Genomic DNA, 13,396 nt, shown 5'->3' on the forward strand with positions numbered 1-13,396 from the left:
TCAGATGCTAAGTTCACGTGAACGAAGCTCGCTTTCTTGAGTCGAACGAGTAATTTCAATTCGTGCGAGGCTAAATAGAATGAGGGAAGCGAATTGCAACACCTCAACGCCACGGTCCACCAGGTTGTGTCCCTCCACGTGCGACAGGCAGCTTCGTAAAGCCTTAGGCCTAAATCGTCGCTACCCTGACAACAACCGGCATCCAAAAACAACACCCAAAATGAGCGCAAAACAGGCAGCCGCGAGGAGACGTTAGCTCTGTGAGGTGGTCCTACTCCGCTCGGTGCACGCAGCATCCGAGTTGACGGCGCCCACCGTCCCAGACGGTGTCGGAGCGCCCGGTGCCAGGCCGCAATACCAGTCAGCCCGTAGTGGCACCCGTGGCCCGCGGCCACCCGGCTCCCAGAGCCGCGACTTCATCAGAGTCAAAGAGATAGGAGAAGCTATTTACATGAGAAATTCGGACCACCCACGAGGCTTCCGTACTCGCTCGCTTCAGGCTTGCCACTGCTCTGCGGGCGCTCAGCCTCGCTCTCCCAGGATGCAGACCACGTGGCTCTCGTACTGACGAATTTCATTAAAAAAAACACTTGCGGAAAGGCTTAGCATGTTGACATGTTCAAACACACTACAGCCACCATCACCTCGCTCAAGAAAGCACGCCGCCGACGCTAGCGATCGAAATTCACGCTAGGCCTACGCTTCGGTTCAAACAAAGGTTTCGAACGAAGCAGAACTGTTAAAACTATCGTCCGATGCCCCAAGAGGTCCACGTTGGGCAGCCAGATGTGGCGTCTCTCACACCCGTACCCTTGGGACAAAGGAACGACAACACAGTAGTGCAAACAATCACAAGGGCATTTATTGCACCTTTCATAAATCAATGCCTGCTAGCCGAGCTGCTATCCACAAAACATGCCGATGGGCGCGCGACAAATCTAGAAGTCTGACTCACCGCGACCGGAAGCGAGCGAATTTGTTCGTCCCATGCTGGATCCCAAGGCCTGGTCGTTCGCGTGTATGGTCACGCGAATCGTGGCGCATTCGAGGGCGGCCACGCGAGGCGGTCTCGCAGAAGCATGGGTCGGCGCGCACGCGGGATACGTCCCCGCCGCGCGCCGACCCGCCGGGGAAGAGGGTCGCTGCACGTGCGGCACGACCGTCCCGCTTGGTGTCTCGAACCCAACAGCCCGAGCGCCTTGTCTCCCGACGCCCGAGTAACCCCGCAGCGGCGCGACGCTCGCGCCATCTCTCGCACCGCGCTTGTACCACTCCAACCGCCGCGGGCGAAGCCGCCCTGCAGGAGACGAGCCATGCGGGAAAACTAGATCTCAGGGGAGGCGTGAGAGTCACGCATCCCCACAATGCATCCATTAGAACATTCAAAGCGGACAAATTTGATACCTCAATTTATGTCTTACATGAATTTGGTACAGTCTACAAGGGTTTTGCAAGAGTCCTACTGATATATTAGTGATAAATCTGACAGCCTTGTGTAATACATCAATTTTATTCGCTTTAGGTGTACTATTATAGATGCATTTGAAAGAATTGTTATATCGTTTTTGATTGCCGAGTTAGAGTTGTAAACGTTATAGTTTCGTTTTCTGAAAATTTGCTATATATAATTTTTTTAGTATAACATCGACGGCCTAAATCGAAAACTCGCTACTAATAGTCACTAAATTTTAGCTTTTTCGCTTAAATGCAACAAACCTAATCAAATTTGGTACAGTGATTGCCGAGAAAAACGATTTCTCCTTTCTCGCGTATTGAGATAGGAGCCGCCGATCTCTAAGCTTCCACATAAGAGGAGCTCTAGCGGAGAGAAGTCTGTAAAAGTGGACGAAAGACATCTAAAGCGAACAAAATTGATGCATTATACAGGGTGTCCCAGCTAATTTTAGCCAAAGTTTAAAAATATGTGAACGCCACATAGCTGTACAGAATCAAGGTAATGTAGTTTGCCGTCTCTTGCAGATACTCATTATTTTTCATTCCGCCTAATTAGATAATTAACTTTTAATAATTTAAGAAACTTTTTCAAATATTATAATTAAACGAAACGTGTCAAAGGGAGAATTGTAGAGCGACAATAGAAACTCCCGAGACAGCTTTCTGCTGTTCAATACCTTGCTGCAATAAAATTGTTTTTCCGAGCGTGAAAGCAGTTCGCAAATGCACACAAAATTGTCGCTCGACTGGCCGCTCGAGGCACTTTGCGTGTATTCGAGGGCTGCTTTCCCGCTTGGAAAAGCACTTTTATATAGCACGTATTGAAAACACAAAGCTGTATCGGGAGTTTTCATGTTGCACTACAATTTTCTCATTGACACTTTTCATTGAATTATAATATTTGAAAAGTTTATTAAATTATTAAAACTTATCTAATTAGGCGGAATGAAAAAATAATGAGTATCTGCAAGAGAAGGCAAACAACATTACCTTGATTCTGTACAGCTATGTGGCATTCACATATTTTTAATCTTTGGCTAAAATTAGCTGGGACACCCTGTATATGGCTCTCCAACAGACCGCTAATATGTGAGCACTTTCGTAAAACTCTCGCAAGTGATATAACAAGTTCACGAAAGATGTAAATTGATTAATGAAATTTGTCCGCTTTGGATGCTCAAATAGATGCAGTTTACAGAACTGCGATACCTATTTTTAGTGCAGAACTACGAATTCGTAACCCTCCCCCCCCCCCTTCATGCTTCCGTAGTTTCCAGTTACCAATTTCTAAAAGCTCCTTTTAAAAAATTTGGGGTAAAAAAATTGCGCTTCCAACTGACACTAGAATTTAACATTATCTATTAAATGCAACAAATGTCATTAAACTCGGCCCAGTTGTTACCTCAGAAAAGCGTTTCAGCATTTTACATGTCTTTGAATAGGCGGCAGCGGAGCTGGGCCCGAGCTAAAGCTTCTTCTTAAGACGCGCCTGCATACATTTGAAATTTGTATAATGTCGCCACCGATTGAATAGCGAAAGAGCGTTACCTAATTAGATTGCGCGCGTGAAGCGAACGCTGGCGTGCTATCGCGCTCAGTATGAGCTAAAACGCGAAAGCGCATGGGAAAGCGGCCGCGCGTTGTTACATTCGCGACCACACGCGAGCGCCAGCGATTGCGCTACAATGCACGAGCATTGAAGTCTGATGAACCGATGCCTTGATTCGTAGATCGGATTCCGAGGATGGGTGACTTTGCGTGCAGACAGCGTTGTTCTTTGAGTGTTACTTATGTTATCTTCGACTAGTCGCCTCCATCCCCCGAAACAGAGTCGGGCAGATTCGGGAGTCGGGTTCAGAGGTAGAGGACAAGCGCGCAAGCCGAACGTGCGACTCGCTCTCGGAGGAGGAAATGGCAGATGCGAAACCACGTGACTACTGCCAACGTCCGATGTCTCGCCTATCCGAAGCTCCCGGCGCTGCCGGGAAAACCGGCGGGCGCGCCGGTGGGACGAGCGTTCGTCGAGACACCAGCATGCAGTGGCCTGGGTTGCCTAGGTTACACTGGGCCGTCGCCAACAGCAGCGACGCGGCGCTGTGAGGACGCTTCAATCTCGACGACTGCTCCGACGACAGGGCTCGAAGCGCCTCAGAGCGCTCGAAGATGGAGGAGAGCAATCGAGAACAACCAGCCGAACGCGCGCCCTCTTTCAACCAGCCGAAGAGAACGCCGCTCGCGAGAGCGCTCCAAAGTGCTCAGAAACGACCAGCCGAAGATGGCATAATTTTCCTGAGCAAGCTCGCCTAATTATGAGTTAGATTCGTGACTCGTTCTTTTGAAACGGCCTTGTTCTTCAAATCACTACACCTTGACAGTATAGACGTGCTAGATTTTGATTGAGTGAAAACTTGGAAATGGGACTACGAATTTTGTTGCGTGTGCATTCGCACTTTTAACGACATAATTTAATATTTCGCTGAGAACGAGGTCGCGGGATCAAACTCCGGCAGCGGCGGCCGCATTTTGTGTGGGCGAATTGCAAAAACGCCCATGTCCCATGCATTGGGTGCATGTTAAAGATCCTCCGGTGGTAAAAATTAATCCTGAGCACCCCACAACCGCGTTCTAATATTCTCCTAATATTTTTTCGAATATTTCTAAAGGTGAACCGCGCGCAAGCAAAATAAAATCTTAGCAGAAGTATGGTAAATTCTCAACCCCGCGGGCATAGTATATACATAAAACATGAGAGCTTGCGTAGTGAAGGGGGCTGCGTCACTTAGGTAGCCATACTCTAAGGCCGTACAGTGATCATTCGCACTTTCTGAAGAGCCATGTGCATGCGAAGAAACTACTGATTTTCTCTGAATACTCCATTCGTGCTTTTAATAAGCAACACTTCATAACGTATAATTACAGAGAACTGCTAACTTTAAGAATACTGGAATGAGAACATCGTTTTGTATTAATTGTGATAACGGCCATTCATTATTCGGAAACTATTCGAAAAGCATTCGATATTCGTTTCGATTCGCTTCTGGAAAGGTTCGAGGTGTATTAAATTCGGTCTCGGAAATCACCATTCGCACAACCTATACTCTTTCGCAACAAAATCTGTGACGTAATTCTGGAAATTTCATATACACGCTCATGCGTCTAGCGCCAAACAATAACGTTGTAAGAGTACTTTAAGAAAGATCACTGGGAAAAGATTGAAAAGAAAAGAAGATGTGCTACAGTCGCCTTAAATATCGGCTGAAACATGGTAGAAGGGTCTCCCCCAAGAGTGCCCTGCGGCACCGACATACCAAGAATTGAAGAGCTGAACACTGCTCCGATTACTGGTACTTAGTAAACCAATATTTCGTGCGTCAATGTAGCCTTGCAGGGTAGAGGCTGCTTCCTCCACGATCGCCACGTCGGAGCCCGTATTTAAAGCGACTGTACGTATGTCAGTATTGTCCCAATATCCCAGTATTTTATTGTTTAGGTCTAAACATTGGACACTCAAAATATATGGCGAATAGCGCTCATTACAATACTTTAGTACTTTTCGTTCTAACGAACATGTCGTGCTGCTCCATCTGTTACAAAGTACCGAAAAAAATATCCAGTGCTTTTCCCCAGGCAGCTCTATTTATTACTGATAACGCCAGGAAACCGAGCCTGATGCCACCGACGCTCAGAAATCTAATCGGGAGATCACGCGATGCCCTCGCACACCTTGTGTGATGTAACGTAGCGCTGAGGTGTTTCTTCTATAATGTAAGAGAATCAGTTGTAAAGGCAGAAGTGCAGGGTCAGGCACATGCGTTTAAGCTCATGAACTTGATTTGCGCCAAGATAACCTGTCCAAGCTTTCACACTTGCTCTGTAAGAAGCCTACAGCACCATCAACATGCCGGCTGTTTGTGACTGCGCCAAATATATATATTAAACCCATATAAATCTTGGAGACATCATTTTATTCGAGTGTTCAAATCGGTACGTCTAGATACGGAGTAAGTTGCGCAGTTGTTTGCGTAATAAACGAAGCTATGGTAATTAACTTTTCCACAATTGATCTTAGGTAGCTAAAGCAAATGAGTAGTTTGGAGCCAGTCCAGTCCTCGAGATTATTTAGCTGAACAACCAAACTTTTTTTTACTTAAACAAGATTCTGCAATAGCCATCCGAAAGCCTAACTGCACGCAGAAAAAGTATGTACGGTCGACCTGACTGCGCCCAGCCTTTTCTGATATTGCCATTAATGGTAGGACTCCGCGAGCATGTTCCTTGCAGCCATCCGCTATAAAGTTTAACACTCTCTCCCTCGCACGCATGCACACTCCCGCTCTGCCTCGAACACGCACACTCCTTCTTTCCCTCGCACACACACACACATATTACGCGCGCACAGAAATCCACGCGCACACGTTTGTTCGCACGCATGCATGTTCGCACACGTACATATTCACACGCGCCCAAGCATGCGCCGCAAGCGTGCACACATGCACTAACACGTGCATACACACGCACGCACACTCAAATGCACGCATGCATGCAGGCACGCCGCGAATGCTCGTACACGGATACCCGCACTCGCGCACATGCAGACGCAAATAGGGAGGCTCAAGCACGCGCATACAACCAAACATACGCACGCTCAAGACGTGCACAGAATAATCACTCTCTCTCCGTCCCGGCTGCCTTTCAAAAACCTGCGCGTGCAAACAGACTGCATAACACTCCCTCTACCATTACCGTTCCAACGCCAGCTATAATAAATCGCTTTACGACTTAAATTTGGCGCTTCTTCCTACTTCTTCCAAGTCCTCTGCCCTCTGCTGGGAGGGTGCAAAACGATTTCCTCCTGTCGTGTGACTTCACTGTCCATCCCTGGCCTGCTTTAACTGCTTTAACCCACCACCAACGTTCCGAATAAGTGCCATAAATTCATATGTTGTTGGAAGGGACTACACTCTAAGAACAGTTTACACCCTTTGGCTTGCCCCTTCTGCCACACAAAAATAATCGTCATCTGCCTTGATGCGTTTCCTTTCTTTATCGCTGCAAGCCCGGAACTTTCCAGTGACGAACGGCACGCGCGTTATCAGAAGGGGCACTCCAAAGGGTGTAAACTGTTCTATGCTGATAACGCGCGTGCCATTCGTTACTGGAAAGTTCTGGGCTCGCAGCGATAAAGAAAGGAAACGCATCAAGGCAGATGACGATTATTTTTGTGTGGCAGAAGGGGCAAGCCAAGGGGTGTAAACTGTAAACTGTTCTTAGAGTGTACCCTCTCGTTGTAGTCAGTTGAAACTTTATGACCCTCGGCCGTTATATTGCAATATATATATATATATATATATATATATATATATATATATATATATATATATATATATATATATATATATATATATATTTTTTTATATATATATATATATATATATATTATTTTGACCACTGAGTTACATTTGGGCATTGCCGTGAAGTTCCAAAGGGGCATGTCCAGAATTCGTGGACATGAAAAGTTCTGACAATGCAGTGTAAATCATGTCCACTGCATTGTTTTTAAGTACCTTGCTGCTTTATTGTTTCTTTTTTAGAGCGCAGCTCTTTGGCGTCCGTTCCTGGGTTTCGCGTCGGCGTCGTCGTCGGCCTCGTAACCAGCTCCGCCCCACTTTCATCCCCCCAGCGCTAGCAGCGACCGACTGATACCGCTGGATGCCGCTGACGCCGCTAGAGAGTCAAGATAACGTGACTGCATAGAACACCGTCGCCGCCATGCAGAAAGAGGAGGAAAGGGTCCCCCCCCCCTGTTCTTGTGTGGCGGATAGGGTGCTCTTCAGTTGCCGACGCGCCGGTTATTCGTTGTCCCTGAAACCAACTCCGCAGCTGGGGTTGACTCACTATCGGCGTCAGCGGCATCAGTCAGTCGCTGCTATCTCTTCCCTCCTCCCTTTATCGTGTTGTCCGCTTGCTGCGCGCGCTTCTGCCCCCATCGTTTGCCGCTGGGTGTACACGCCGCCGCCCTCCCCCCTCTTCCTGCGAGTCTCCGGTTGTCAAAGCGCCGGCTCGAACTTAATTCCTTTCTTCGCTCCTCCTCCAATGCAACCCCTGTGCGGTGGCAATCAGAGAGCCAGATCGGTGGCGGCGGATCTGTATATGTGCACCGCCCGAGCCGAAATTGCCGCTGCCGTTCGCCCTGTGCGGTGGCAATCAGAGAGCCAGATCGGTGGCGGCTTGACATAAAGACAAACAGCAATTTCCTAACACTTATGCGGGAGAACATCCCGTTCCTCTCGCTCGTAACGCGTCCCACGGCTGTGACAACCTCGCGAGGCACTTGTATAGATCTCGTCTTTGAGAATCAAGCATTGCTGTACCAAGTCGAACATATATCAGTCTATTTCTCCGACCACAAAGCTTCCTTCATGACTGTCAAGAACTGTTAGTGGAGTCTTTGTTAAAGGAATACGTGTGAAAAATAAAAAAAAAATTCTGTGATAGCGCATACATGTGTTGCTCGATTTCTTTGCCTCAATCTATCGAAAAGGTGAAACAGCTTATTTGCTGCGCTCAAATTTCGCATTAGGAAGTAACGTAATCGTCGGCAATTTTTTTTTCTTTCCTTCGCATCTCGGTAAAGTATTCTTAGGACCATCTTGTGTGAAATGGCGAACATTAACACACAAGATGTTTCAGCACCAACCAGTCCAATCAGTTACGCTCCAACCGCAACTTACTTTTCTTAAAACTTCTGACACACGTTCTAAAACGCTACACATCAAGAAGCAATATAGTCAAGAACTTGGTTGGAGCCTTTCATACTCTAGTTCAACACTGTGAAAACTGGTTCTCTGTGGCGGTGTTCTTTCATCATCATTGCATTTCCCATAGCAGCACAGTAACGACAAAAGAGGCGTTGCGGAGAGGCACTGATTCATAAGCTACATCTTCCAAGGGCAGCACGCGCGTAGTTTGCAGTCAAAACCCATCCCTACTTCCTAGAAGAATAATTGGCTGGCAAAACAAAAATAAAGAAAAAGAAGCAGGGGCGTCGTGGTGAAGTGTATGTGTCATGCGTGCCATGACGAAAATTTCAACACTCGCACGTGCATCGGCAGGCTAGTTACACACTTTTGTTAGCTCTGAATTCGTCTAAAACACCTGCCTCGGAACGCAGAGGTGGTGGAAAATGCCAATTAAACGAGCTGTCGAAGTAACAGCCGGTAACTCTGACCACGGCCGTACTCGCCGGCGCGTGCACTGGCGCAGTTCAGTCCGGCCGTGGTCTGACGAAAGAAGTGTGATGGACTTGGCAAGAAAAATTCCACGACACCTGAGGCACAAGAACGTCTTATTCGTTGTCGGATAACAGGACGTTACGCCACGCTGCTTCAAGGGCGCATGCCAGTGTTGCACTAACCCAGGTGTGTGCATCGTTTTCTCCACGCACGTACATCCAGTGCCTCGTGCGACGAGACTGGCACTAAAACTTTTTCCGTTAAAGGAAAACGTGTGCTCCGGAGCATCTGCGCATATACTGGCCGTCACGCAGCGCCTGTCAGATGGAAAGTAACTACTCTGAACTATTCAGCTTATCATTACGCAATCAATATGCCATTATAATCTCGTACGAATTCTTTGTGTTCATGTAGATCGATATTTTCGTCAGAAAATGCGGCGATTTGCGGCACTTGTAAATGACGCACCTGGTGTTTATGATTCTGTACGGACTGGACGACAGCACGGTGAGGACAAGCTGGTCCCCGGAGGCGTTCATGATCTTCCGGACGATGTTGAGAGGCAGTCCGGCGAGCTTGGTGCCGTTGACGGCGACCACCACATCGCCGACCAGAATCTGGGACCTCTGAGCAGGGCTGCCTCGCTTCACGCTCTGCGAAATAAGTGGCGGTAAAACGTTACCGCAAGAATTTTAGCTCACTTCGCGCGGGCACCCGGCGTCTTTGTTTACCTTTGTGGCGCTTTGTCTGTATACGCAACTTAGCGCTTTCCCATATAATTTGCACGAAGTGCGTGCAAACTACACAGCTGACCACATTTTCATACTGCAGAAGCAAGTATCCGTGCTTCATTGAGCGTTTAAACTTGTAAAGGGAGCAGCTGCTCGCATTGCCTGTACTTTTTTTACAGTGAAGTCAAGGCAGCCCAACGACCTCTTTAAGGTGTGCGTCCGTGGGTTCTGTCGCGACTGACGCCCCGCGCTCTTCAGACTACAGCGAGAAATGACAGATGGGATTGATTCAAAATAAAATAGATTACAAAATACACGTCCACAAACGAGGGTCCCAGAGTAGTAATACAATCAATGTGTGCCCTTGCTGCGGTCAGAGTAAGAATATCTTTTTCTTGCATAAATTGCGTTGTGATAGTTAAGTAGACAGTACATCACCAAAAACTCAACAAACATGCGATATACAAATACTCCGAAAGAAATGGCGGGGAGATAACGATTAGCGAAAACTAACGTGAGATAATTAGTCATAATACACACGGCACGTACTGATAGTCAGGGTTGTGTCTCTCTTCATAGTCATTTTCGCATTCGCCATGGTCCCCTAACAGTCTTTATGTTTACTCTATTCCAATGTTAGAGGGATATAGCCATACAAATCCATGCATAGAACTAAGAACGGCATGTAATTCGCTATCACTTAAGATAGTGGGAGTCGACAGAGTCGTTCAAAGGCAGGCGACGTTATTTTAGTCAGTAAACGGCCGAACAAGACCACCTTCATCGTAGTTTAAACAAAAGGAGAAAGTGTCTTTGCCGTACAAAACTATCCTTGTTGAGCGGTCTTTGCGGTTTTCCTTTCGCGCATCCTGCATATTGTGCCTTGTGTATAGTGTAACGACATACAAGAATCTCTATTACTGAGTGTAAATACAGTTGTCAGAAGTTATAAATGTCCTTTAAGCCTGTAAGGTAAGTCATTAAGTTACGTCGTTTAAGGTAAGCCATAATTAAGGTATTCATTTAAGATAAATCATTTTTAAGGCTCACCTCCACAATGTAGAAGGTTGTTCCTCCTTCGCCTGTCACTGCTTCCAAGTTGACTCCAAAACTCCAGAATCTTCCGAAGCTTTTCTTGCGGAACAATATCAGGTCTAGCTTCTCGGTCGCTCTACGGCTTCGGCTGAATGTGTCCGCTATAAATAAATAATGCATCAATATCAAGCCTTTTCTGATGTGTTAACGTGAAGTATGTATCTTCACGAAGGGGCCCCTAATAAAGGCATTCAATAGTAATTCCCGCAGTACAGCACTTAAAACCAACGCCAGTTTTGTACACTATAGGACTTGCTCACGTTGGATATCGAGACCAGACAAAGAAACCGAGCTTCAAATCACCACGCTGAAAGAAGAACCTTTACGTTTAACTGCTGGCCACGTCGATAACACCTAGAGCTGTAGCGCATCACGACGAATTCTGGAATATTGTGTTGTGCGGGCTCACTTTTCGAAAAGCCGGTAAACCCGTAGTTGGATTCCGCGTCGGTCGTCTTCTGGTAGTCGATTTCGGATGACGATACGTTCGATTCGCCCATGAAAGATTCATTGACGGACACCGGGTCTTCACTGTCCCTCAGCTGAAATGGAAAGACGCGTAATTTAAAGAAACCGTCTACAGCTCGGAACATGTCTTTAGATTGTGGTGGAAATCAGAAGATTGTGTGTCATATTGACAGAAACCAGCATGCTTGTACCCCATCAACAAGGAGCTATATTTTTAATTTATCTCTCAAAGTGGTGCAAGAATAACATGTGGCCTTGTCCGGGTACCTCGCCCGTGTACCGTGACGTAACCAAAAAGCCGAGCAGGGAGAGTTGTTGTATTGCCTGAAATTGTATTTTATGCGCTTCTGCTAACTTCTTTTTTTTGCGTGAGAGAGTAATTTCGACCAGTGAAACAGCGCTAAACAACAGGGCGAGGAGCGCTGGTGTCTGCGTCCCTCTCCTCATCCTGTTGTTTAGCACTGGTTTACTGCTCGTAATCATGAACCAACCAGCCAAAATGCGTACTGTTCTGCAGAATAATTTCTTTCTTGTTTCCTCCGTGTTGAAAAGTGGCGCCGCTCTGTGCAAACAAACGTTGTCATGGTGAATGGAGCATGGCCTCCCGAGACTCGAGTGTGTCGGCTTTTTTTGCTCCGGCCGTCCCATTCGCAGCGCTCCCCAGCAAAAATGTGCGGGGCGCGCGCCCTGCTGCCCCGAGAGGGTGCTGTTAGCAAAGGCGTACTAGGATGCCTCGATGCGCGCGCTCCCCTCCGCCGCCGTGGCACCCTAAGGCGTACTAGAGTTATTTTACAGGCTCCCTTTAGGGCTCCCTGAACGAGCTATGGAAAGAAGAATGATAGGTGTAACGTTAAGGGAATAAGAAAAGAGCAGATTGGGTGAGGGAACAAACGCGAGTTAATGACATCTTAGTTGAAATCAAGAAAAAGAAATGGGCATGGGCAGGACATGTAATGAGAAGGGAAGATAACCGATGGTCATTAAGGGTTACGGACTGGATTCCAAGGGAAGGGAAGCGTAGCAGGGGGCGGCAGAAAGTTAGGTGGGCGGATGAGATAAAGAAGTTTGCAGGGGCGGCATGGCAACAATTAGTACATGACCGGGTTTGTTGGAGAAGTATGGGAGAGGCCTTTGCCCTGCAGTGGGCGTAACCAGGCTGATGATGATGATGATGAAGTGAGCATATTGACCCTTTTCGCGGTGATACCCTGGGTGCTGCCATGTTTGATCACGTGGCGATGCATCCATCGTTTGCCTGAACTGCCTCGCTTGAATCTGTGTTCACAATGGACGTGCTTGACGCCGATGCAGCTTAGCAAACACCTGTTTCGGGAGATATCGTAGACGGTGACTGGGTGGACGATACGAAGCTTTGGTCACAGCTTGAGAGAACATGCAAACGCGCATTCGGAGCTGGGGCCGAATCTTATAACGGTTAGGAATACGAACCGTTCGCTTCGCCGCTTACGTGACTAAATGTGCCACTCCCAAGCCGGTGGTGGAAGAAGGGGAGGACGCGACCAATAGATGTGAAGGTTCCACCTCTGAAGTGTAGGTCATTATATGACGAGCTAATCCAGGAAACGCAAAATGTTTCTGCTGGCTAAATAAATATAAAATATAAATAAAATATTATACGGCAAGTTCTGAAGTATTAACGTGTGGTGCCAAGCGTTTAAGCAATGGAGAGGTAATTTATTAATGTCATTTTTTTTTCATTCTCAGCCGACAGGCGGTATCGCAAGCGTAAATGAGTTGGCAGAGCGCAGCGCTATGTCGTCTGCTACCAGGAGCTCGCACGATGCACGCAACAAGAACGTACTGCCAGCACTTAAGTAGCGAGCGCGACAAAACCGTGAACTAGTTCTTAGGGTCACCTTTACTAGCCGACTATATCAATCTTCCTCCTCTTTTCGCCCTTCGTCATCGGCTCGGACATGACTCGCTCGCCGCCGCGCTCCCGCTATTCCTGCGATCTGCCCCAAGGCACGTCGCGTGATAGAAGCAATGGAACTTGAAATTGAACATCACGATATACGGGCCCTGCATTGCCTGAACGAAGTAAAATCGAAGAGCGTGATGTTGACGGTGTGCGCTGTACCGTGAAATTGAGGAACAAAGTGCGGCACTCCCAAACTATATATAGAGAAAAAGGGGCAACCAAATAAGAGATCTCCACAATATCTTCCCGTCCTGACTCTTAACTTTAATCAGCCGAACGAAGGGAGCGCTGAACCAGCCTAGGTTGAACCCTTCTGATTGCTGAACGGCGATGTGCGAGCTATTCACGCCGGGGATATCACTGGCAATTCGATCTCACTGTGGAAATATCTCCTTGGCATTGGCTTTGAAGCGGAGGTCACGGGAAAGCCGACCCAGCCCTTCTACCGGCCAACACAGTAATTGCGAGAGCAA

General features: G+C 47.4%; 1 protein-coding gene across 1 annotated transcript in view; it reads right to left on the bottom strand.

Moving 5' to 3' along the window:
- The window catches only part of LOC142572054 (uncharacterized), a 57,768-nt gene that overhangs the window by 19,868 nt on the left and 24,504 nt on the right, over window positions 1-13,396 (bottom strand). Inside the window, exons 14-16 of the mRNA XM_075680871.1 lie at window positions 10,923-11,055; window positions 10,469-10,614; window positions 9,156-9,340 (exon numbers count right to left, since the gene is read on the bottom strand). Coding sequence (XP_075536986.1) covers window positions 9,156-9,340; window positions 10,469-10,614; window positions 10,923-11,055 — 464 coding nt within the window. The remainder of the gene's footprint in view (window positions 1-9,155; window positions 9,341-10,468; window positions 10,615-10,922; window positions 11,056-13,396) is intronic.

This window comes from Dermacentor variabilis, chromosome 1 (assembly GCF_050947875.1).
Source record: "Dermacentor variabilis isolate Ectoservices chromosome 1, ASM5094787v1, whole genome shotgun sequence".
NCBI classification, from domain to species: domain Eukaryota; kingdom Metazoa; phylum Arthropoda; class Arachnida; order Ixodida; family Ixodidae; genus Dermacentor; species Dermacentor variabilis.